We start from the raw sequence: 22,501 nt of genomic DNA, 5'->3' as shown, positions 1-22,501 counted from the left end.
GACCCCGAGCAACGCTCCCCATTTTACTCGGTCAATGACCAAGATCGAGACAAGAAGATTATGAACAAAATTTATACATCAGCCTTCACGGTGTCATTAGTAGCAAACGGAACTTCGAAGACAACAGCACCATTGCGGCCTCCCGAAGTGGGGCCTTCATGGAAATTGTTGTTGAAGCACTTCCAGCGAGCCAATCGGTGCTCCTTGCCGACAGCGGCGATGATGGACAAACCACGAGGTTCGTGCTCAGTCTCAGACTTTTTTGATTCAGCACCTGGCATATCAGACTCGGGGCGTCGTTCGAAGACCGCGATGTCGTTGATGACACCCTTAATCAAAGGCTCTGGCTCTTTTTGTTCAGCCGCAGGGGTGGCATCAAGAGCAAGAGTCTGGTTGAGTTGCTGCGAGGGTGTGTCTGGTGGTGTCACGGTACTAGGTAGGCCTGCACCGATGGGACCCAGAGCGATAAGTGTCTTTTTATCCTCTGAGACGCGCCATGCGCGGATGAAACCGTCCCAGCTGCCACTGAGGACAACGTCGGTACCCGGTAGAGTAGCAAGTGCTGTGATCCAGCGAGGCATGGGACGCATGTGGCGCGTGTTGTGGGCGGCAGTCGCCTCGTCTGTCTCGGGTGATAACACATCCAGAGGGGGGATTGGGTCCAAGCCGTGAGCAAGACGGACGGTGTAGAGTGGCTTCTTCTTGTGAACCGACCAAAGGCAGAGGGAGCCGGAATCTGAACCAGTGACGAAGTGAGTGGGTGGAAGGGGGGCAATGCAGTCAATGTTGCTCTCGTGGTAAGGGGCATTTCTGGAGGCACCACCACGGAACACGAGCTGTGTTTCATCGACAACCTTCCACAAGCGGGCGGTGCGATCCCGAGCACCAACACTGACACATTCGTCAATGGTCATGGCAGCAACTCCGGTGACATGATCCTGGTGGCCGAAGAGTGTTTCGACATATGCGTGGCCTGCTCCGCTGATGGACCATGTCTTAATTGTGCGGTCGTACGAGCCAGAGAACAACTGCTCTCCGGAACTCATCGTTGAGATATGGCGAGCAAAAGACAGGCTGCAAACCGAGTCTCTGTGGTGCAAGAAAGTCTTGCTTGGCGTCAAAGTCTCTGCGTCCCAAATGATAAGCTTATTGTCCGTTCCACCGGTGGCCAGGAATTTTCCAGAAGGTGAGACAGCAACAGATATGATGCTTCCTGTATGTCCTTGATCCTCCCCTGATTCGCCAACTTTGCGCATACCACGAGCGTACTTCACACGCTTGGGCTTCTTGCGCTGGGGACGCGGAGTCCGCTTGGAAGTATCATTATCGCCGTTCGATTCTGTAGAGCCTGGTACACTGGGTGTAGCCAATTCCCACTTGGTCAAAGTCTTATCCTTGGAAACAATGTAGACAAATGGCGGGTGGACTGCAATGGCAGTGTTCGACTGGGTATCTGAGCGGAAAAAGGAATGGGGTGCCGTGGGAACGGATAGTTTCGCAGCGATTTGACGGAACGTCCGTCCTTTGAATTCATCGATGTCCTTCTTCAATCGCTCCGCAATCAAGTCTCGGTCGATATCTGCGGCATCAAATCCAGCCTCGTCGACTTCTTCTTGGATGTTACCCAGGTAGCGTTCAGCGAGTTTCAATCGTCGATCCGCCGCGGTTTCGCCATCTTCGGAGTCCGATCCACTTTCGTCGCCTGACTCTGCGGTATCGATTGCGGCATCTTCATCCAAGTCACTGCCTGAGATTGAGTCTTCTCTCTCTCTGGTACGTCGAGCACCGTCGGTTTTGGCATCTACGCCTCGCTTTTTAGATCCTGGGGCTCCGGCGCGGTCGTCTCTCTTCCTCTTGCGCTGAGAATTGGGTACAGTGAAAAAGGACGACATGGCGACGTTTTGTCAAGCCTGTCAGTTCTTGATCTCTGTATAAAAAAAATCGAATATGGCGTTCTCGAAAGACTCGGACTGCGGAGATCAAAACTTCAACTTTTTTTTGGCAGAAAAAAAAGCGCTAAGCGGCGGCTGACTCAGCAGGTAGCTGACCTCACGGGAGCTCCAGGCGTCAAGCTCACCGCGCGGTCCTCCTCACTTAACCACTACTCCCCTTCGTCTTCTCTGATCATCTACTTGCTTGTTATTTTTTTATTTATCTTTCATACCGCTAACATGTAAGTTTATGGTAATCTGGTTTCTACAAATGGCCACTAACAGTTGCTAGGGAGGTTCTTTTGGGTATCGCCGGCAAGGACTTCGTCATTCTTGCTGCATCCAAGGCCGCAATGAGAGGCCCGACAGTCCTCAAGGCTGAAGATGATAAGACACGACAGTTGAACAAGCACACATTGATGGCCTTCTCTGGCGAGTCGGGAGATACCGGTATGTAGCTTCTCCGATGAGACAAACAAGATGCTAATGAGATACCTATGTTAGTTCAATTTGCCGAATACATCCAAGCCAACGCTGCACTCTACAGCATGCGCAACGACACCGAGCTCAGCCCCTCCGCCGTTGCTAATTTCGTCCGGGGAGAATTGGCACGCAGCCTGCGGTCACGGAGTCCCTACACAGTAAACCTGCTGCTAGGTGGTATAGATCCGGTCACTGAGAAGCCTCATCTCTACTGGGTTGATTATCTAGCGTCTCTAGCGCCTCTCCCATATGCTGCCCACGGCTATGCCCAGTATGTTTCCTGCCCCATGATGATGGACGATACGAAAGTCCAGGCGAGAGATAGCTGATGCTGACTCTGCTAGATACTACTGCCTCTCCATCCTTGACAAACACCACCACCCCGACTGCTCTCTCGAGGAGGGCCTCGCGCTCCTCACACTGTGCACAGATGAGCTGAAGCGCAGACTACCAATTGACTACAAGGGGGTAAGTTCTTTAGAAAGCCATCCTGAAGTGCCATTATGCTAACAAAATTATTCGCAGATGTTGGTGAAGGTCGTGACAAAGGACGGTGTGCAAGAGATCGCTGTGGATAACGATAAGGTGGTCCGGAGTGCTTGAAAGTCGACATACCACGGCGTTTGTTGTATCACATCTTATGACGTTTTTCTTTTGATTCCGAGATAATCGAACGGTCGGCATGATTTAGGCTGTAGCAACCTTGGAAGTCAAGTAAAGAGTAGATTACTATATAGCCTTGAATAAATAATAGGCAAATACAGCCCTATAAACTGACTGCTCAGAATGAACACCATTTTGTATAGAACGTACTCCGTATGCGGCTTGGCATTGGCTCGACCATGGGAGTTTGACTTGTTTGCAACGAAGTCGCATCCCGAGCTCTGGGAAAGTCAAGAACTCCAAGAACTCTGGGATCACCAACTTTTCAATCTAAACCACCTCACAATGTCCAAAAGACCAGCAGAGCTTCCCTTGGAGCAAGACTTCTCAGGCTCGCCTGTATCGAAAAAGGCGCGCGTCGAGGACGACAATGATTACGATTCTCTCAACGGCGCAGCATACCGATCGAGCGACGAAGAGCCAAAACAGAATCGCAATGGTGTGGATATCCAAGGAGCAGCTGAAATAGAAGGAGAGGAGCTCGAGGAGGGCGAAAAAGATCCCTCTGGATTCTCGGATATTGACGAAGATGCACCTGCACTCAGCGCTCCGAAGCGGCAAATCGCTCCCATGGAAGGCTACGGCGACCTGTACCTCGACACGATCAACCGGGAAATCCTGGATTTCGATTTCGAGAAGCTGTGCTCCATTAGTCTTTCAAATATCAATGTGTACGCATGTCTTGTCTGCGGCAAATACTTCCAGGGCCGTGGCCCCAAATCGCATGCCTATTTTCACGCCCTTGAAGTTGGACACCACGTCTTCATCAACATTGGCACGAAGAAGGTCTATGTTTTGCCTGAAGGGTATGAAGTCAATAACAAGAGTTTGGAGGATATCAAGTATGTGGTTGATCCACACTATACAAAGAACCAAGTGGTCAAGCTCGATAAGGAAGTGCATGATGCCTGGGACCTTTCTGGGTCGAGGTACAGACCAGGTAAGAGCCTGTACCAGTATAATACTGAAAGGTTTATTTTGGCTAATTGTTTTTCTTTTCAGGGTTTGTGGGCATGAACAACATCAAAGCCAACGACTACGTCAATGTAGTAGCTCAACTACTGGCACATGTTTTGCCTATTCGCAATTTCTTCCTCCTCCACGAGTTCCCTACGCCAGGCACACCAGAGATTATTCTTCGTTTCAGCACACTGGTGCGCAAGCTATGGAACCCTAAGGCGTTCCGGTCACATGTGTCTCCACACGAGTTACTACAGGAGATTGCTGTACGATCCTCGAAACGTTTTACTCTCACAAACCAGGCAGATCCTGTGGACTTCTTGTCTTGGTTCCTAAACTGCCTGCACCTCGCCTTAGGAGGGTCCAAGAAGCCTTCACCAACCCCCACAAGTGTTGTTCATGCAGCGTTCCAGGGCCGCGTACGGATTGAAAGCCAAGCTATCACCGCTCACTCCGACACCCAAAATGCCCGTTTGGTATTTACTGAATCCGGCACCATCAATAGCCAGGTTACTCCCTTCCTTATCCTCACACTGGATCTACCCCCCACACCTCTCTTCCAATCTGCCAACCGGGAGTCAATCATCCCACAGGTTCCCTTGACTACCCTCTTGAACAAATATAACGGTTACACGGCGTCAGAGAAACTGGCCCACCGTGTCCGACACCGGCTCCTCCACCCTCTTCCTCCTTACCTTTTCTTCCACGTCAAGCGCTTTAGCAAGAACCGCTTTGTCTCTGAGCGAAACCCTACCATCGTCACCTTCCCTTCTCCGCACAACTTGGATATGTCCCCCTATGTCGAGCCAAATCCTAATATTTGCTCACCGGGAGAGCCGATCCTCTACGATCTTGTTGCAAACATCATCCTCGACCCTGCCATAGCCGCACCCGGTGCAATGGATGACGCCGTGGATAAGGGCGTCAATGCTGCGTCAGGAGCTGGCGGTTCCTCCAGCGGGGCCGGTGGTGGTAGCGAGAAGGTGTCGTGGCTTGTCCAACTGCATGATAAAGCCATGGAGGCCGAGACACTCGCGCCAAAAATGGCGGGTCAACAGAGAAGCAGCAGCAGGGCCCGGAGTGGCTTGAGATTCAGGATTTGTTCGTCAAGCGTGCGGAAAGCGAGACGCTATTCACTCGTGAGGGATATCTCATGGTCTGGGAGCGGCGGAAGGTGCCAGGAAACAAAGGAAAGGGACGTGCATGATCTGAGATGGCTACACCTGAGGAGTTGGCTTGGGCTTCAAACATCCTATTGTCTTCTGCGTTTTTATTGTTGAGAGAAAATGCAATGTACCATCAAATAATGACGAAGTTATGCTTTGTTTGTGCCCACTGTACGGTAAACAGGCGCAAATGCTGCATCAGAAGAGGAAAGATATAGAAAGACAACACCTGCTATGTTTTGCAGCCTAGCTATGTACTAGTGGGGTCCACTGCCAACATACGTTTGTACCTATGTACATATCGCCGCCTCCTAGGTATGTGGATCAGAGTAACCATGTAACTGGTTATAGCTATAGAAACTCACATAGATGTGTGAATTATGTGAGACTGTATCTAACTCTATATCCGGCAAGCGTGGCCGAGTGGTTAAGGTAAGCGATTCTTATAATCACGCCCAGGTTGAATTACCAACTAACAAATATTCTAGGCGCTACGTTTAGGAGGTTATTGGAAAATAACATCTGAAACCCGTAGTGGGAAACCGCGCGCGTTCGTTTTTTTTTTTTTTGTTGCACTTTATAAGCACAGCAAAACCTAGTTATAACGATCAGAATCTGCTGCTTGGATTGATGATCTGCCATACAAAAATCGTTATATCCAGGGATTCATTCATACATCATTTTCAACCAATTCTGACCTATTGAATACCTCGCTATTCAATGACATGATTTTGGCCGATTTCAGCGAATTAGAATGCCTCACCGATCGATCCTAATCTCCTAGGAAGTGGCTCTACGAGAATAGTTAATTGGTGCGCTTGATAGACATGAAAGGTTGGTGGAAGTGAGGATATTGGGGGAGAGAAGTAGTGCGATAATAGGAGGTTTTTGGGGTCTGGATTTGTATATAAATCAGGAATATATATTTAATCTACCTAGGTAGCACTTTGGTTTCACGATTACCTAGTTCTAATGTTCTTTTTCCTGTGTCTGTAATATGTATGGGACCAAGCAGGTCTAAGACAGGTTATCGGCAAGGCCAGAACAACTTGGCAAATGTGAACGCCAACCCCAGGACGGATAGAAAGGCTTACGATCGGACACTACTTCTCGACTGAAATCTTATTCCAAAACTCATGTAATTTGGTACAGTAAATTCCACTCCCCGGGGCCTCGGTTAGAAGGGGATGGGTGTTCAGACCCCGACGACATGCGATGAAACCAACCACCCCGGTTATCAAATCAAGGAGTGTGGAAGACAGAAAAGAAACGATTTTTGAGGTTTTGGGGTATAGTTTGAAAGAGGGCCCCGTAAAAGAGCACACTCGATACTTCTCGAATTGCATATCGACTTACTCCCCCCGTTGAACCACTGGGACTACAGAGGAAATAGAGGACATATGGTAGAGTGGCCTAGGTATTGAGCCGGCTAAAAGAAACAAGCATTCATCACAAAGTTCCCCAGCCGCAGAAGTTTCTCCCTATCCTCATCGCTGAGCCCACCAGGAATCCCCAAATCCCCGCTCTCATCGCAACTTGCATTCCTCTCATGAGCACTAGTCGGCAGGAATATGCCCATATGTCTGGCCAAGTTCTTCCGCCAAACCAAAGACCCAACGGATGGATATCCGAAAGACGTGTAACGGAGGAAGGGTGGGATATAATCCAGGATCGGGTCAATGAGCGAAGGTAGAGTGCTTCAAGCGGCGCGAGTATGATGCCACTAATTGCAGCGGCGAGGTGAGATGCGAGAGAGTCCACTGGATATGCCGAAAGAAGGGTGACGCGGTGGACTTGAGACAATGTGTTTGCCAGTTGCCCAGGAATCAGGGAAGAGGGTAGAATTGGCTGCACGAGAGTGTCGGATTGGGCGTTTTCATTATGATCTGCATCTGCGACAGGATTTTCATTGGAGGGCTCTTCGTCGTTTGGTTCTTCCACGCCATCTGGGAGAATGTTTGGAACGATGGACCCTAGCGCTTCCTCGATGGACTCTAAAGTTGGAGCGTCGGTGGCTTGAGTTTCTGGGGCCGGAATTTGAGGGTCTAATTCAGGGGCACCCAAGTCTTGCGGGGTAGCGTTGGATGGCCCGGCCGTGATACTTGAGAGGCCGTCGGTATCTGCTGCTGCTAGGGACTGCTGGGCCTGGCGCTGGGCCTGGCTTAGGATCAGAGCTTCGAGGAACTCGGCTATGGATCGTCTGTCCATGGTGTCTGGGTTTGTATTTGATCCTGACACATTATTGCGCGCTAGTGCATTCAGCTGGGCAGGATTTGGAGGTTGAATTTGCGGGTGACGGTTTCGATTACCCATCAACTCAAGCTGCATCGTGATAACGTCGGAGCTCTGGTGAATCAAGGATGCTCTTACGCGAGGCGACGTAGGAGGTGATGTTTCTGGTGACGATGACCGAGAAAAGAGGGTATTAGATCGCGAGCTCTGTCGGTCCGTAGCAAAATCCTCACCATTTTGCAAAGGGGCTGTGTGGTCCTGCGGTGTTGAAATGACCGAGAGACGACTTGTTTGTCCAGCAGTAGCTATCTCGGAGAAATAGTCATTGCTCATTTCCCCGGGCGATTGAGACATACGATTTTCATTTGTAAGCACCTGATTCAACCCAATAACTGATTCTGCCTGAGTCAAATGCGTGGGTCGACTTGCTTCCTCTGGGCGTGGTCGTTCTCGTGATGCAAGAGCGGAAATCTGGGCATCAGGAGTGATTCCCGGCGGCCTAGGCACGGGATCATTTGGTCCTTCTTCACCACCGGGGGTGTATTGGACCCCGTCAAGCTCATTTTGCAACAACTCAATCGAATTGCGTAGATTTTGAATCCTCTCGTCACTAAAGGACTGAAGGGCTTGCTTCTCTGACAAGTGATTCGATCTTAGTCCAAAAAGGGATGATACCCATCTGCGAAAAGTGGCCAGTTCGAACTTGATATCTTCGAAGAGTGGGAGTGAGCTGCGGTATAATTCTTCGTCTGATCTGCGGCCCAGGGTGGGCACCACCCACTCTATCAGGTTTTCTTCAAAGGCAACGCGGACTGAGAGTTCGTCAGGAAGAGCTGGCTTTGGAAGGTGTCGTCTGATCAACCGATAGATACGTTCCTCAAGCTCTGGTCGTAAGTAGTACCCATAGAGGAAGACTAAAACGCCAGGAGAGATTAAAAATTGCACGAGCGTATTCCCTAGGGAGTGAGGGGAGAAATCAGTGGGCAAGGCTGGCAGCTGTAGCAAAGAGCCTCTGCTGAAGGGAAGCAAAAGTTGCGCGCCGGGGATCCCATATGGAGAAACAAGGGAAAGAGATTGGAGTGTGGAGTACATGTAGAACTCCATAGACAACATGAGCACAGCATTTCTCGCCCTTTATTCATAATTAGTTATCCTGTCTATTTGAATGGATGAAATACACTCACCCTGTATATAGAAGTCCGAAAAGAGAACGAACACCGAGTGAGTCGCCGGTCAAAGACTGAACGTAGTCCCGGAGAGAGACAAACACCCGTTTCAGCGGGGTTTCACGAGCTATAGCCAACCCACTAGACATTGCCCAGGCAGGAATTCCCGAAAAATAGAAGTTAAGAATCCCCGCGGTGTCTCTCTCAGACTGTATGGCACCGAGTAATGCAGAATGGGCATAATGCCGGTAAGTCTGAACGCCAAGTTTCGAATGTCAGCTCAATCAACATCCATGGATCTAAAGTGATCGGTATTGCATTTACCTGTACTCGACCAGTGACTGAAGAGGTCCACCAAGTGCCGAAAAATATGAACAGTTGATCGAGAGTTGTTATAACCAGTCCGAAGTCATTCTCACTCGCAATCTGGTTGATCTTTTGCTGTTCATTGGGGATAGTAGAGTTTCGGTCTTCTCCACTGACGACAATCCCCATTGTTGAGAGGATGTCATTCTTTGCTCTCCGGAGTTCTTTCCCGAGGGTTCTGGACTCGGGATTAACAGGGTGCCCTCGAGTATCATATTGCTGCATATAATCGTCCGCATGGACGTTGGAGATTCGTCGGACTGGAGTGGAGGGGTCAACCGCCGCGTTGTCGGGAGCTTCGTAGGGGGACCGGCCCTTGAAATCAGTTAATATGATATCCTATCCGGTTTATAGCTACGCTCAATTAATCATGCCTGACAAGACGCGTTCGGGATGGTTTGTATATCAGGATAGAAGCAATGGGACAGGGCCAGGTGGTAACTGGTTCGGTTTTAGAAGACCTTAGGCTTCTCAAGATAAAGCATAATCCATTCTCACATTCCATAGACTCAAGATATGACAACTGCAAATATAGAGGAAGTTCGCGCGTAAAAAGATGGAGCTTACCAAAGCGAGCCGGTTCAAATAAGCCTGTCGACCCATATCGTGCGAGGTCACTGGGCTATTGGTGTAGCTACATCGCCTTCTGGTGCATAATTAATAGAAATGCTGCCAGAACTTGTGGAGTCAAAAGTAACAAGCGATGAACAACAATCAGACGAAAGCCCAATAGTTGAAGAAGGTACACATGTGGTTATGCGACTAGACATGGCCTGAGGCACGAGCCATATCTTATCACCAAACAAACGGTGCAAACATCAAAAAAAGTTGCCCGCTCGAGCTGCCGTTTTTTGCGATCGTTCAATCTCTACGGCTCTTCGACTGGCCAATGGCGTGCTAAATTCTACTTTTTTACGCCGAGATATTATAGAGTCATGTCGAAAGCTATCGTCAAAACCACTTTCGAGGCGTCCCGCACGCTCCGCCCCATTTACACCGGCGGTAGCACGGCGCTGGATGCCAGTGGGCGCATCTTGCTGAGCTGCGTGGGCGAAGATGCCTTGATCGTCGATTTGGAGACTGGTAATCAGCTTACTAGCCTGGAGGGGGTATGTTTTGTCGCCTTTGGAATATTCGTCAATTGCAAAGCGCTAACCAAATAAACGCTACAGGATGGAGAAATTGTCACAGGTTTAGCCAGTGAGTATTGTATGCCCCAGGAATAAGAATAGAACACTGACAATTCGCCTAGTCACGCCTTCCGCCTCACACGCCATTGTCTGCTCGCGCTCGATGTCCATGCGAATTTACGGCCTCTCAACTTTCGACGAGACCTCCCAGACCATCGAAGCAAAACTTCTCCGAACCCTCAAGCCTCACACAGCCCCCGTTGTGACCATTGCTGTTGACCCTACCGGTACACTGCTTGCCACTGGAGGTGCCGATGGCTCAATCAAGGTCTGGGACATCAGAGGCGGTTTTGTCACTCACACTTTCCATGGTCATGGTGGTGTCATTTCTGCGCTTTGCTTTTTCGAGGTTCCTACCGCCGACAGCGATGCCAAGTCATCCAAGAAGAACAAGTCTAAACAACAGGCTACGGGGGATGATGATGAAGAAATGGAGGGCTCTGCCCGTACGGGTTCCACCGCAGGATTCCGTCTAGCATCTGGCAGTGAAGATGGCAAAATGCGTGTATGGGATCTACACAAGAGAAAGTCCATTGTGTCGCTCGAGTCACATGTTTCACTTGTCCGCAGTTTGTCCTTTTCTCCGTCAGAGAACGCATTGATCTCGGCCAGTCGAGACAAGACTGTCATCGTCTGGGATGCGCGTACTTGGAAGACTCGCAGAATCATTCCTGTTTTGGAGAGCGTGGAAGCCGCCGCTTTCATTGCGGATAGCGGGCTGTGCGTTATCGGTGGAGAAAATGGCAAACTGCGAGTTTGGGACTGCAACCGTGGAAGCGAGATCACAGAGGAACAAGAGGCTGGAGAGGAGTTCGAAAGCGTCGTGGCTATCCAGTATTCGCCTGGTTTGCCTTTTGTCCTTACCGTCCATGCAGATCAGACTCTCCGCATCCACTCGCTCGAGTCGCTGTCTGATTATAAGCCGGGGTCAACTTTGGAGCCTTTGGCGATTATCCGCCGCATTTCCGGCAATGACGACGAGATCATTGACCTGGCTTACATTGGACCAGATCGATCGATGCTTGCTTTGGCCACAAACACTGAGAGTATTCGTGTAGTTTCGGTTGCTCCCTCGGAAGACCGACCCTCAAATGAGGGGGAAGAGTACTTCGGTGCTGATGTCACACACCTGGAAGGCCACGACGATATTATCATTTGCATTGATGCAGATTGGTCAGGACACTGGCTAGCCACTGGCGCTAAAGACAATACAGCCCGTCTTTGGCGTATTGACCCGAAGACATCCTCTTATACTTGCTTTGCTATTTTCACTGGTCACGCCGAGTCGTTGGGAGCAATCGCCCTTCCACGCGTGCCACCTCCTGTTGGCAGTGCCGCATATAACGACCCCTTGAACCACCCGCCAGCATTCTTAATTACTGGCTCGCAAGATCGCACAATCAAGCGATGGGATACAAGCAAGTTAGCCCCCTTGACAGGAGAAAAACCACACTATCCTAAGGCCATCTATACTCGCAAGGCTCACGAAAAGGATATCAATGCCATTGATATCGATTCTACATCTGAACTGTTTGCCTCGGCATCACAAGATCGCACCGTGAAGATCTGGGCCGCCGACGAAGGCTCATCGGTAGGTGTCCTCCGTGGCCACAAGCGAGGTGTGTGGTCGGTGCGATTCGCCCCGCAAGGCACACCGATTATCAACTCAGATTCACGTACCAGCACGAGCCGTGGCCTAGCAGTCACAGGCTCTGGTGACAAGACCGTCAAACTGTGGAGTCTGTCTGACTACAGCTGTCTCTTGACTTTCGAGGGCCACACCAACAGTGTTCTCAAAGTCCTCTGGCTCCCACCTCCGCAGGTCTCGAACAACCAAATTGACGATGACGAGGATGACGAGGAGGCCGCAACAGCACGCAAAAACGCCATCCAGGACCGTCCCCTTATCGCCTCCGCCGCCGCAGACGGTCTGGTCAAGATCTGGTCCCCCTACACAGGCGAGCTGGAAACCACCCTGGACAACCACATCGACCGAGTCTGGGCACTTGCTAGCCCAACCCCATCCGGCTCACGCGCAGACGTAAAGCCAACCTCCTCCAAGCTCAACACCACTCCCTACGCCATTGCCTCTGGTTCAGCCGACGCAACGGTGACCTTCTGGACTGATACTACATCATCCACCTACACAGCCGCTGTCAACGCCAGCTCTGCTCGCGTCGAGCAGGACCAAGAGCTGCAAAACTACATCCGCGCCGGTGCCTACCGTGAAGCCATCACTCTGGCCCTGCAACTCAACCACCCGGGTAGACTGCTCTCGCTCTTCACCTCCGCCATCAACGCCGCAGATGACCCAACCCTCCCCGCCGAGGACCGCGAGCGTGCTGCAACCAGTCTGTCCGGAAACCCGTCCATCGATGAAGTCCTGCAGAACTTGGACCCTGCCAATTTGCGCACGCTCCTGCTCCGTCTCCGGGACTGGAACACCAATGCGCGCACCTCGCGCGTCTCACAACGCATCCTGTATGCTCTGTTCCGCTCTTACCCTGCGTCTACTTTCGTGGAGCTTGCGACTCAGTCCGTCCGCGGAAAGGATGGTCGTGCTGCGGCTGGTCTGAAGGATATCCTGCAGGCACTGGCTGCGTACACTGAGAGACACTACAAGCGAGTTGAGGAGCTGGTCGATGACAGCTACCTTGTTGAGTGGGTTCTTGGTGAGATGGATGGTGGTGTTGGACTCGGTGGGTTGCGTGATTTGACTGTGGGCGATGTCAGTGACGAGGAAGAGCATGAGAAGGACGTTATTATGTTGGAAGCATAGTCTGGCTTTAGTCTTTTGCCTTGTTTGTACATTGAATTTGGCGCTTTCGTTCTTGGAGTACCATGGGTGGGAAGGATAAAAGCCATCTCTTTATAGAATTGAACAGAGTATCATGGAAAGTGTTCTTTCGCCAAAGCCATATTTTGATTATTCAGGGTATCTCTTTTTAGTTGAGTCTCATGGTAAAATAACTAGGAAAGGAATATGTAGCTCCAAAGAAGCAGAAGCAGGAATTGGTCCTGTACAAACGCCCCAATGCCCTAGCCAAAAAAACATCTAGCCTCTAATCATCGCGACGACTCCGACGAGAGTCGCGATCACGGTCTCGGTCTCGGTCTCGGTCATTTCGAGACGAGTGAGACGAGTGTCGCGAGCTGCTGTATCTCTCATCTCGAGATCGATGGCTGCGGTCTCTATCCCGCTCTCGATCTTCATCTCTCCTTCGGTCGTCCTTATCGTCAGCACGGTGACGACGATCCCGGTCGTGGTCTCGATCCCGATCCCGATAGGAACGGTCGTCCCGTCTGCTTTTATCGTCATCATCATATCGAGAGGAACGACTAGAAGAGTGGCGGCCACTAGACCGACTGCGGTCACGGTCACGTCGCGAGGACCCAGTCTTCCGACGCGAACGGTCCTCCTCATCGTCGTAGTCGCGTTTGCGGTATTCCCGGTCTCGATCCTTGTCCCGACCGCTCTTCTCAAGGTTGCGATCCCGTCGCTCGCGCCAATCGTCTTCCTTGGCAGGTTTTGACTTGGCCTCTTTTTGTAGGGCAGCAAGCTCCTCTTCGGTGAGTTGCTCGCCGGTTTTCTTATTCCGCATCGTGATAGGCATATACACGCCCTCAGCCTTGTCGTTTTCCTCCCCCTGCTTCCTCGACGCCTTGCGCATAGCCGCTTTTCCCCAAGCTCCAAGTTCAGTTTCGGCACCCTTGCCGCCGGATGAATCCTTTGCACCAATACCGAGGAACCCAGGTCGTCGTTCTGGAACGCGAGGGGTTTTCGCCTTCTCTGCAGCTGTGGCACTGCTGTAGTTACCTCGTCCGATGGATTGACCATCCTTCCAGCCCATTCCTCGTAGCAGCGCCGCACCGAATTCCTCAACGGGAATGGCATTGTAGGCGTCCAACGTAGCAGGCTCAGGCCGGGATTCCACATCTGTTCGGAAAGATCCGAGTTCGCTGTATTGGACTGGTTCTTCCTCCTTCGTAGCAGACTCAATCACAAGGTCTGACCTGCGTTCCGTGTCACCCGTGGTTTCCCGAATCAGCGCCTGCATCGCAATCTCGTCCTCCGTGAGGGGCTTAGTCTCGACAGGTTTCGCATCAGGCATGGCCTGGTCTTCGTCCACTGCTGCACCCCCATCAGCCTTTTCTGCAGACTGTTGTGCAAAGCTCAACCCGTACGCCATGCTGGGAGTATCTGTCTCTACCGTTGGCTCTCCGGGAGGTGCTTGTCCGTTCTTTTGCGCTTCTTGCATAGCTTGCACTTCGCTAGGAAGCAGGTTCTTCTTGCTCTTCTTCACGTTTACGCCCGCCCGGTCGCGCCAGTTGTTCTTGCTAGTGACGGGAATTATCAGTGGCTTGTTTGCGTCCGCGACAGCCTGTCCGTCCGCGGCAATGGCGCCACCTGTGTGGGTGTCGAATCCTAAGATTTCCTCATGGACCGGAGGGGTTTCATCTTCGTCAGAGTCGTCAGAGTAACCGAGCTGGTGAGGTCGCCGAGGCAGTGACCGGCCGTTTGCTGGGGAATTTGTAGAACGGCCGCGATTTGAGGATTGGATGTTGAAACCGGCCTTTTTCGGAGGGCCACTTGAACCGGATGAAGATAGAGAAATCGGTTTAGACAGCAGCTTCCCGCCATCATTATGGTCGCGTGAAGACATCGCGATGGTATCTTTGTTTGCAACGAATGGAGAAGCTTAGTAGGGAAGAAAAGACTTGAGGAGCAACTGACACTGAGAGTTGGGCGGTGGCAAAATTAGAAGCGCGCGGCTAACTTGACTATGCACGGCGGTAATCCAACCTCCTGGAGTCAGATATAATATTTAACTAACACGTGAATATGATTATATAATAAAATGATCTACCCGTCCGGTCCATGGGTGGACCTGAGGTCATCTTCGACTACCTGCCTATTTCGGTCAGTCCCTAATCATCCTATCTCGATTTTGTCTGAATCTAGGGAAACCAAATTTCCGTAGCTAATTATACATTATGGTTTGGAATTGAGTAATCATGGGGTTCAATCTATATAGTCTCCCCTGTGCTCTGGACCTTGTTTGCCATCTTGATGACTCTCGTTTGTGGCAGCAATGATTCTTGCGAGAGTCGCGGTGATTTAGCTCTATTTGGCACTCCCCACACGCTCGCTGCTATCCTGGAGTTTCTTGATCTGCTATTAGAGGGGTCTGCTAGGTTACTAGCCCTCCAAATCCAGCACGGTTTCGGGCATGCAGGCTCAAGCAGTCGCAGCCTCCTCTGCAGCTTTCTTCTCGGTTCTCTTTTTAACATGGTCCAACCGTACACTCTTGCGCTCTGCAGCGAGCGAGACCAAGAAGGACACTCCAGCTAGAGCAATACTCCAGATCCAGGCGGCCTTTAGTCCTTTCATGTAAGCACTAACAACGATCTTGAGATCCGCGGGATTCGGGAACATCTTGGCTAGACCGGTTGAACCAGCGCTAAGCACATCAGAAGCAGATATCCGGCCATCTGCCGGCAGCGAGGAAATGAGGACGTTGTTCATTATATTCGTGGAAGCTGCAACACCGACAGTACCGCCAATGAATTGGAAGACTGTGAGAATCAGGGTTTCCGTTAGTCAGTGTGGCCAGAGACAGCAAAAGAGGACGGCGCGCAGCATGACTCACATAAAACAGAGCCCACGGTGACAGACATGTCCACCCGCTTGGAGATTGCCTGAGCCACAATGACCTTGAGTTGGATGATGAGCCCCGACCCAATCGAGGCCAGCACCTGATAGCCAATGTATTTGCCTGACCCAGAGTTTGGCTCCAGGGTGTAGATCATAGCGGATCCTATCGTCACAAACATGGAACCCAGCATGAGGAAGGGCTGGTAGTAGCCCACCTTGCCGATAGCAAGGGACCCAGCAAAACTGAATATGGCTGTTTTGGAAGGTGTGTTAGTTCCGAGGAATCACGAGAGACGGGGCGATGGCGAAGGCTACTTACAGGTTGTCAACACTGTAGGCAGTGTTCGAATCCCCGACTCTGATGGTGACTGGCCTTGTGCTGCCTGGAAGTAAATGGGAAGGTTATAAATACGCGCGAATCCAGAGCCCTGTGCTGTCAAGTTGAACAGCGCAAGGACAAGAACTGTTCGGCGCTTGATAATCCGAGGAACAATCATGGCCCCTTCACCCTGCTTCCATTCTAGCACGATGAGCAAAATAACGATCAGGCTAAATCCAATGAGAAGTCCAATACAGTACTTGCTGTTCCAGGGCTTGGTGACACCGCCGTCCTCCAGTACCAAGACCAGATATACTAACGCACACACCGTGAGGGCGATGCCGGGGATATCGAAGAGGAAGGGGAGCTCCTTCAATGTAGCATGTGCAACACGAGAATGAGGAGGCATCTTCAAGAACAACAGCAAAATTATCACTGCGAAACCTCCAATGGGTAAGTTAACCCACAAGCACCATCACCATGTCGCGTACTGGGTGAATACACCACTCAGGATGGGTCCCAATACAGAAGACAAGCTAAAGACGCCACTGGTGAGACCGAAAACCGCTTGTAGGTTTTTCGGACGCGTGATGAAAGCTAGAACTGTGTAGCAGCCACCGGTAACACCCGCACCACCGATGCCTTGAATGGCACGGCCGATGATCAAGGCCGGGCTGTTGGGCGAGAGGGCGGCCACCAAGCTTCCCAGCTCAAACACGCCGATGGCGGTTAAAAATGCAATCTTGATGGGGAAGTACTTGTATGCTTTCCCCCAAAAGGACTGAAAGCTGGCTAAACAAAGGAAGAAGGCGGATCCATACCATCCCATCTGACCTTCGCTATGGAAGCGAGCCGTGATAGTGGGAATAGCAGTGGTGATGATGCTCTGAGGAGACTTGATTAGCTACCTTCGTGCACAGCTCCCTGAAGAGAGAGAGAGAGGGAGAGGGAGAGGGGGAGAGAGAGAGAGAGAGAGAGAGAGAGAGAAAAAGGAATAGTCCTTACCATGTCCAAAGCAACCAGAAACATGGCCAACAGCAAGGCAATGGTGAGGATACTCCACACTTGGAGGCCCTGTTGCAGGAGCCGCTTTCTTCTCATCCTCATGCGTAGCATTGCGTAGCATTGCGTAGCATTGCGTATCGATATTTCTTTCGACTCTTCAGACCCGCCGACAGGTACCGGGCTACTCGAAGTGGGTAACGACTCCCGAGATGGATCTTTGACTTCGGCCATATTATATCTAAGTGTATGTGGCTGGGACTAGCTCCGGATATCCAACTGATATGGGGGATTGCAGTTAGGCAGTGCTAATTGAAAATGAAAAAAAACCGTCTGTGTGAATCGCCAATGATTACTCCATAGTGTTATTAAGTATGGCGATGCTTCTTTGTCTGCGGTATCTACCCCTAAACCTCCAAGGGTCATGTTTGCACTCGCTGTTACGATCTCCTAACTCCGACAAATGCAAACTAGAGAACAACAAGCCGCTGCTTTTGTGGAATGATGATTGGATCTTGGCAGTGATGTTTATCATGACTGATATTTGTATGTTTGCATAGTTTGGTGGTGGTGTAATATAAGGTGTGTTCGGGTCCTTTCTTGGTCTTTGATTGGCACTTCCTCTCCTTCGGGGTCTGTTTGCACCAACAAGCCTCTTTGCATGGTTTGTATTAACCATGCCGTGTAAAGGGTCCATGTGAGGTCGGGTCCCTTCAATAAACCGATTGGTGAAGATGAACCACAAAACAAGCCTCTACCCGCCCCTTAGGCCGCTTCTTGGCTCTTACCCTTCGGGAAGGATTCCACAATACGAGGCTGTCCCGCTTCCAATACGCAGTCCAACCCTTTTTCACGATATGATGACTGTGATTTGACTCGATATTCGGGATGGACTTAGTTCCTATATATCTCATCGCCAATTTATTCTCATCAAATCTAGAGACTCAAAGATTGATCGACGTTGCAGGTCTGTGTACCCGTCCTCTTACCACTTTTCACTTCCCGGTTCTAGCACAGAATATCATTATATCGGACCCAAACCTACCGACGCCGAATTAGATAATTTTGGAATCAGAACTTGCAATCAATACGTCACGAAGTCACAATTCTTAATCACAGAAGGTCATATTTACTCTTTCGATCTACTCGTTTTTATATTCTGTATCCAAAATCAAGCCCCACTCTTGCCTCACGTTCAATATCATCTTTCGCCTTGAAGACTCCAAGATGTCGCGATGTCGCAAGATGCTCCTCAGGCTGCTTCATATCTTTTGGAAGAAAGTGCCAGAATACTCCTCCATAATTTTTTTGGATGAGCGCGTCTTACAGAAGATCTACCAACACCTCTCACTAGTCGATCAAGTGTGTCTATCCCTCAGCTGCAAAGAGCTCTTCGGCCTATCCGGGACGATAGTGAAGCACAAAGATCTTGAATTTCCACGACTCTTGCGTATTAGGAATCCAATACTGTGCGTGAACAGTCAGGATGTGCTGCGAAATCAGCTCCTTCTTCGACTCGAAAATCACCGTTGGGCCTATTGTGCAAAGTGTTTGAAACTCCATCCACGGACAGAATTCACGAGACATTTACTGAGACAATCAGCTCAGGAGAGATCCTGCACATACTACGCTGGTATAGCCGATATATGTCCCTGTATTTCTCTGACGATTCGCGGTCGAGACCAGCTTGTCAAGATCCTCAAATCACCCGCGAAGCCAGCCAAAACCAAATTTGGCCCACTCGAGTATGACTTTGATGATGGAGGACGACCCGGCCTCGGCCACATCTGTTTATTTAGCACTAGGTCTGGCTACGACGTGCGAGTTGCGCTGGTTTTATTTGTTAAGGAAACTGGCCAATTATGTGTAGCGGCTCGACATACTATAAGCTTCTCCTCCTCCGACGCTCATCTCACAGCTGAGCCTACCTTCGCTTGTCCTCATCAGGATCTCATATCTCTCGTCCCTGGAAATCAAGCCGCAAAAGATCCTCACATGTACCAGACTTTGATTTCTTCAAAATTTCATCGGGATCTCTTGTCTCTTGTCCCCGGGAAGGTGGTTTCAAAAGCCTGTCCCATGTGTCAGACTTTGATTACAAAATACGCTTTGTCTGAAGACATGAATCAGGCTATTCTCTGGGTGGTTCGAAATCTGGGAAGCTGTGAATGGCCTGCAGACCGTCCTTGGCTTGACCAGTGTCGTCTCACCGGGGCATGGTTTTCGCATAATGAAAAATACTGGTGAGCTTATCAAAGGGTTCGCGGAGAAAGAAGAGCTATTACTAAAATTCTCCTATAGGTATCGGTCGCAGAACTTGTGGGAAATGACGCAAGGTTTTCACGGTCAGTGGGAAAGAGATTACTGCCTGGAACAGAAAAGAAGGTTGCTTCAACATCAACGCGAAGCCTCACGAACTGCAGATGAGGGAGTCCAAATAGCTGGTGGCATCCCGGCGCTGCTTCTTGCAGCGTTCTGTTGAAGAAGGAAAGAAAACATGATGTGCACTCCTGGGACAGCTCATTTCTATTTTAAAGAGGAAGACTGACTGAATGACTGTTTGATAAATCAATGGGACTTCATTTAATCCCAGTACGGGAAATATCCAAGCTCGCACGCGAAGTCGCCCAGCACCGACCAGCCCTATTCAAATTCGGCTTCCAGTTCATCTCCTCCAGCGCCGTGATTGCAAACTACCCCCTGTGGGCAGGAACACCAGTCGTCCCCGAGCAACCTGGTACGGTCGAATCTGTCCCTTTGACGGGGTATGTCGAAGCCAAACTTGCAACGGAGCGTATTCTGGCCGAGACATTATATCGTTTCCCAGAGCGGTTCCATGTGATGGCGGTGCGGATTGCGCAGATTACCGGCTCGACTAGCAATGGCTACTGGAACCCCTCTGAGTACATGCCGTTCCTGATCAAGTCGTCGCAAGTGCTCAAGATTCTTCCTGATCTCGATGGAACCCTCTCCTGGTATCCTGTAGACGATGTCGCTGCTGTCCTAGGCGAGCTACTCCTGTCTTAAATTGATGGGGATCTTATGAAGTATATTGCCAGGTGGAAAGAATCGGGATTTCTGAACCCATAATGGGTTGTTAAGTGGCGTTGGGGAGCATCGGCTTGTTTGATTAATGTTATCTCGTTCAAATGGCTTTTTATTATTCGCCGGGTCTCGCTTCTCTAGTAAGATCTTCACCTACATAATACCCTGACTCGAGACCACTCACCCCTTACCCCCTCAGTCAAATTGAGCCCCTGGACACTCCTACTCACAGGTCATTATGTAGAGGAGATGGTTTGAGGTGATCTACGGGCGTATATTTCTATCTAGCAGCTGATCAGGAAATCTAAGACCTAATCTCAAGCATACTACATCATACACAAGCAGCCCAGATCCCACTCCAACCTAAGACGAAGTGGCCCGGGCACCAGCCAACGCGCTAACAGGGGTCGCACCAGGGTAGAAAGAAGTTGGGATAGCAGGAATAGGAATCTGCGACGCTGTACCAAATGCTGTCGCCAGATCAGAAGCCATAGTTGCAGCGGAGTATCCAGAAGGAGCAGACTTGACAGTCTGAGTGGTCGTATACGCAGTATGCTCATCACCATCTCTCAGGCACGCACCGGAGCCATATGCACTCTCACAGTTGTACCACTGGGAAGAGCCGGACTCAGTCCACATGGCGAAATCCTCGATGGTGATGTCTGTGCAGGGTGCGCCATCCGCACACTTCACTTTGATGGGACCACGCTGGGCGCCATTTGCTTCAGTTCCTTTCCAGTTTCTGATTGTAACGTTGTTGAGTTGGACACCATCGCCGGATACCTTGCTCATGCTGCTCCAGGCGCTGTCGATGTCGAGGGAGTAGGCGTTGCCGTGGCCTAGTTGGTTAGTGGATGTGCTAGGGATATAGGTGATGAATGGTGTGGTGCTTACCGATGAAGTTCTCGAGGATGAGGTTCTCGACATTACCGCTGCCTCCGTTGCTCTTGACCATGTACATCTGGTTTGACTTCCAGGTGTAGACGTTGCGGTAGGTGATGTCACTGATATCGACGTCGGTGCCGAGTGATCCCATGGCACAACCACCACTCCAGTTGCAGTAGATATTTTCGACGAGGATGTTCTTGGCGGGGCTCTGTCTTATTGTTAGCCATGCTCTGTTTTCTGGAGTTCTTCAAAGTCATATATACCTTGACAGTAACACACTCATCCTTGTTGGTGACCTCGACCTACTTGGCGTTAGCAACTACCCTCCATAACCATAGAACAAGCAACTGACATCGTGAATCCAAATATTAGTCGACCAAACATCAAGTCCATCCAATCCACCCTTGTCACCACCACGAATAGCAAGGTTATAAACCTCACCATTCACACAAGTATCCAAAGAGAGATGGAAAGCAGGCGCATCAACAAGAGCAATATCATGGACCGAGAAGTCGGTCACATCATACAGTCTCAGAATCCGCGCTCCACTGCTCGATCCCTTCTTATGGTACTCATATCCATACCCTTGCACAGCACCCTTAGAGGTAGAACTAAACAGTTCAAAGTCTGTGGTATGCTTGACCATGATCATGTTTCCGTCATCGGTACCAGTCCGATAGAGAATACCATCTAACTGGATAGCACAGCTCTTTCCGCCTGACAGAGTCACCCAGGACTCGAAGGCGTAGTCGCCAGACGGGATGTAGACCACTCCACTGTTCCTGCAGTCTGCCCAGGCGGAGGTGATGGCTGCGCCGATATCGGTCGATTTGTCTGCTACAGCGCCGTAGTCCAGTACATTGCAGATTTTGTTGGCAGATTTAGTGGAGACAGTGGTTGTTGGGCCGACTGAACCGCTGAGGTAGGCGTTTGCGAGCAATGGCGCCAGGCCGATTGCGATCGCTGAAGAAAAGTACATATTGAAACGAATGAATTATAAAATAAAGGAATGAAAAGAAACAAAATGAAAGGAAGGGTTGGGGAAAATACAAATTCACATCAGATTCTAACTATATATATACAACCCCCTGAGTGTAGACAATATCCCAGCCTTATAGTAGTTCTTCTGAAACCTTAGCCAAGCCATCATGGGGTTGATACTCCGTACATGGTGAGGATGCGTATAAAGAGCCCTGGTTGAAGCTTGGGCGGGGGTTTTCGAGGTGAATGAAGAGTGAGAAGGGCCCAGTACTCCGTAGAGCGTTTCGCATTAAGTGATCTGAAACGTATATTCTTGATTAAGTGTTGGCGCTAACAGCCATTCTCAAACACTCCATTTCCGCATTCCGTTTAGCATCGGTGGAATTTTCATCCCTTAATTTTTGTGACTAGAAGCAGCCCCTGTTTCCGAAAAATGTGGATTTATGAACTTAA

The 22,501-nt window shown here is 50.3% G+C and overlaps 10 protein-coding genes across 10 annotated transcripts; 5 read left to right on the top strand and 5 right to left on the bottom strand.

The window, feature by feature from the left end:
• Positions 1 to 71: 71 nt before the first annotated feature.
• On the bottom strand, positions 72 to 1,892 carry N7455_005563 (ribosomal RNA-processing protein RRP9; the record flags this gene model as incomplete). The annotated part of the gene is made up of 1 exon (XM_040957153.2): positions 72 to 1,892. One exon carries the CDS (start codon positions 1,890 to 1,892, stop codon positions 72 to 74), a length of 1,821 nt encoding a protein of 606 aa, XP_040812340.2.
• Positions 1,893 to 1,947: 55 nt separating this feature from the next.
• On the top strand, positions 1,948 to 3,017 carry pre1 (proteasome core particle subunit beta 4; the record flags this gene model as incomplete). Its single annotated transcript, XM_040957097.2, has 6 exons — positions 1,948 to 1,952; positions 2,006 to 2,173; positions 2,224 to 2,381; positions 2,436 to 2,685; positions 2,759 to 2,882; positions 2,940 to 3,017. The coding sequence occupies 6 exons, from the start codon at positions 1,948 to 1,950 to the stop codon at positions 3,015 to 3,017; spliced, it is 783 nt and encodes a 260-aa protein (XP_040812420.2).
• A 345-nt stretch (positions 3,018 to 3,362) lies between these two features.
• Positions 3,363 to 5,244, top strand: N7455_005561 (ubiquitin carboxyl-terminal hydrolase family protein; the record flags this gene model as incomplete). Its single annotated transcript, XM_065605066.1, has 3 exons — positions 3,363 to 4,017; positions 4,080 to 5,009; positions 5,096 to 5,244. The coding sequence occupies 3 exons, from the start codon at positions 3,363 to 3,365 to the stop codon at positions 5,242 to 5,244; spliced, it is 1,734 nt and encodes a 577-aa protein (XP_065461966.1).
• A 1,408-nt stretch (positions 5,245 to 6,652) lies between these two features.
• On the bottom strand, positions 6,653 to 9,570 carry N7455_005560 (uncharacterized protein; the record flags this gene model as incomplete). The annotated part of the gene is made up of 4 exons (XM_040957177.2): positions 6,653 to 8,567; positions 8,620 to 8,855; positions 8,926 to 9,282; positions 9,535 to 9,570. 4 exons carry the CDS (start codon positions 9,568 to 9,570, stop codon positions 6,653 to 6,655), a joined length of 2,544 nt encoding a protein of 847 aa, XP_040812469.2.
• A 332-nt stretch (positions 9,571 to 9,902) lies between these two features.
• Positions 9,903 to 12,936, top strand: N7455_005559 (U3 snoRNA-associated protein UTP13; the record flags this gene model as incomplete). Its single annotated transcript, XM_040957201.2, has 3 exons — positions 9,903 to 10,076; positions 10,140 to 10,167; positions 10,220 to 12,936. 3 exons carry the CDS (start codon positions 9,903 to 9,905, stop codon positions 12,934 to 12,936), a joined length of 2,919 nt encoding a protein of 972 aa, XP_040812388.2.
• Positions 12,937 to 13,219: 283 nt separating this feature from the next.
• On the bottom strand, positions 13,220 to 14,821 carry spp2 (spliceosome ATPase-activating subunit SPP2; the record flags this gene model as incomplete). The annotated part of the gene is made up of 1 exon (XM_040957092.2): positions 13,220 to 14,821. One exon carries the CDS (start codon positions 14,819 to 14,821, stop codon positions 13,220 to 13,222), a length of 1,602 nt encoding a protein of 533 aa, XP_040812431.2.
• Positions 14,822 to 15,396: 575 nt separating this feature from the next.
• On the bottom strand, positions 15,397 to 17,368 carry N7455_005557 (Major facilitator superfamily domain general substrate transporter; the record flags this gene model as incomplete). Its single annotated transcript, XM_065605065.1, has 5 exons — positions 15,397 to 15,734; positions 15,809 to 16,066; positions 16,133 to 16,541; positions 16,659 to 17,018; positions 17,138 to 17,368. 5 exons carry the CDS (start codon positions 17,366 to 17,368, stop codon positions 15,397 to 15,399), a joined length of 1,596 nt encoding a protein of 531 aa, XP_065461965.1.
• A 1,572-nt stretch (positions 17,369 to 18,940) lies between these two features.
• On the top strand, positions 18,941 to 19,616 carry N7455_005556 (uncharacterized protein; the record flags this gene model as incomplete). The annotated part of the gene is made up of 2 exons (XM_065605064.1): positions 18,941 to 19,377; positions 19,436 to 19,616. Coding segments are annotated over 2 exons (618 nt in total), but the record flags the coding sequence as incomplete, so codon positions are not given.
• Positions 19,617 to 19,705: 89 nt separating this feature from the next.
• On the top strand, positions 19,706 to 20,161 carry N7455_005555 (uncharacterized protein; the record flags this gene model as incomplete). The annotated part of the gene is made up of 1 exon (XM_040957141.2): positions 19,706 to 20,161. The coding sequence occupies one exon, from the start codon at positions 19,706 to 19,708 to the stop codon at positions 20,159 to 20,161; it is 456 nt and encodes a 151-aa protein (XP_040812412.2).
• Positions 20,162 to 20,542: 381 nt separating this feature from the next.
• Positions 20,543 to 22,046, bottom strand: rhgB (putative extracellular rhamnogalacturonase; the record flags this gene model as incomplete). Its single annotated transcript, XM_040957096.2, has 4 exons — positions 20,543 to 21,018; positions 21,074 to 21,275; positions 21,331 to 21,369; positions 21,420 to 22,046. 4 exons carry the CDS (start codon positions 22,044 to 22,046, stop codon positions 20,543 to 20,545), a joined length of 1,344 nt encoding a protein of 447 aa, XP_040812506.2.
• Positions 22,047 to 22,501: the final 455 nt, after the last annotated feature.

The sequence above is a fragment of the Penicillium solitum genome (assembly GCF_028829755.1).
Source record: "Penicillium solitum strain IBT 25940 chromosome Unknown utg000003l_segment0_segment0, whole genome shotgun sequence".
NCBI classification, from domain to species: Eukaryota; Fungi; Ascomycota; class Eurotiomycetes; order Eurotiales; family Aspergillaceae; genus Penicillium; species Penicillium solitum.
Note: the sequence above shows the minus strand (reverse complement) of the source record. Positions and strands in the feature narration are given on the sequence as shown.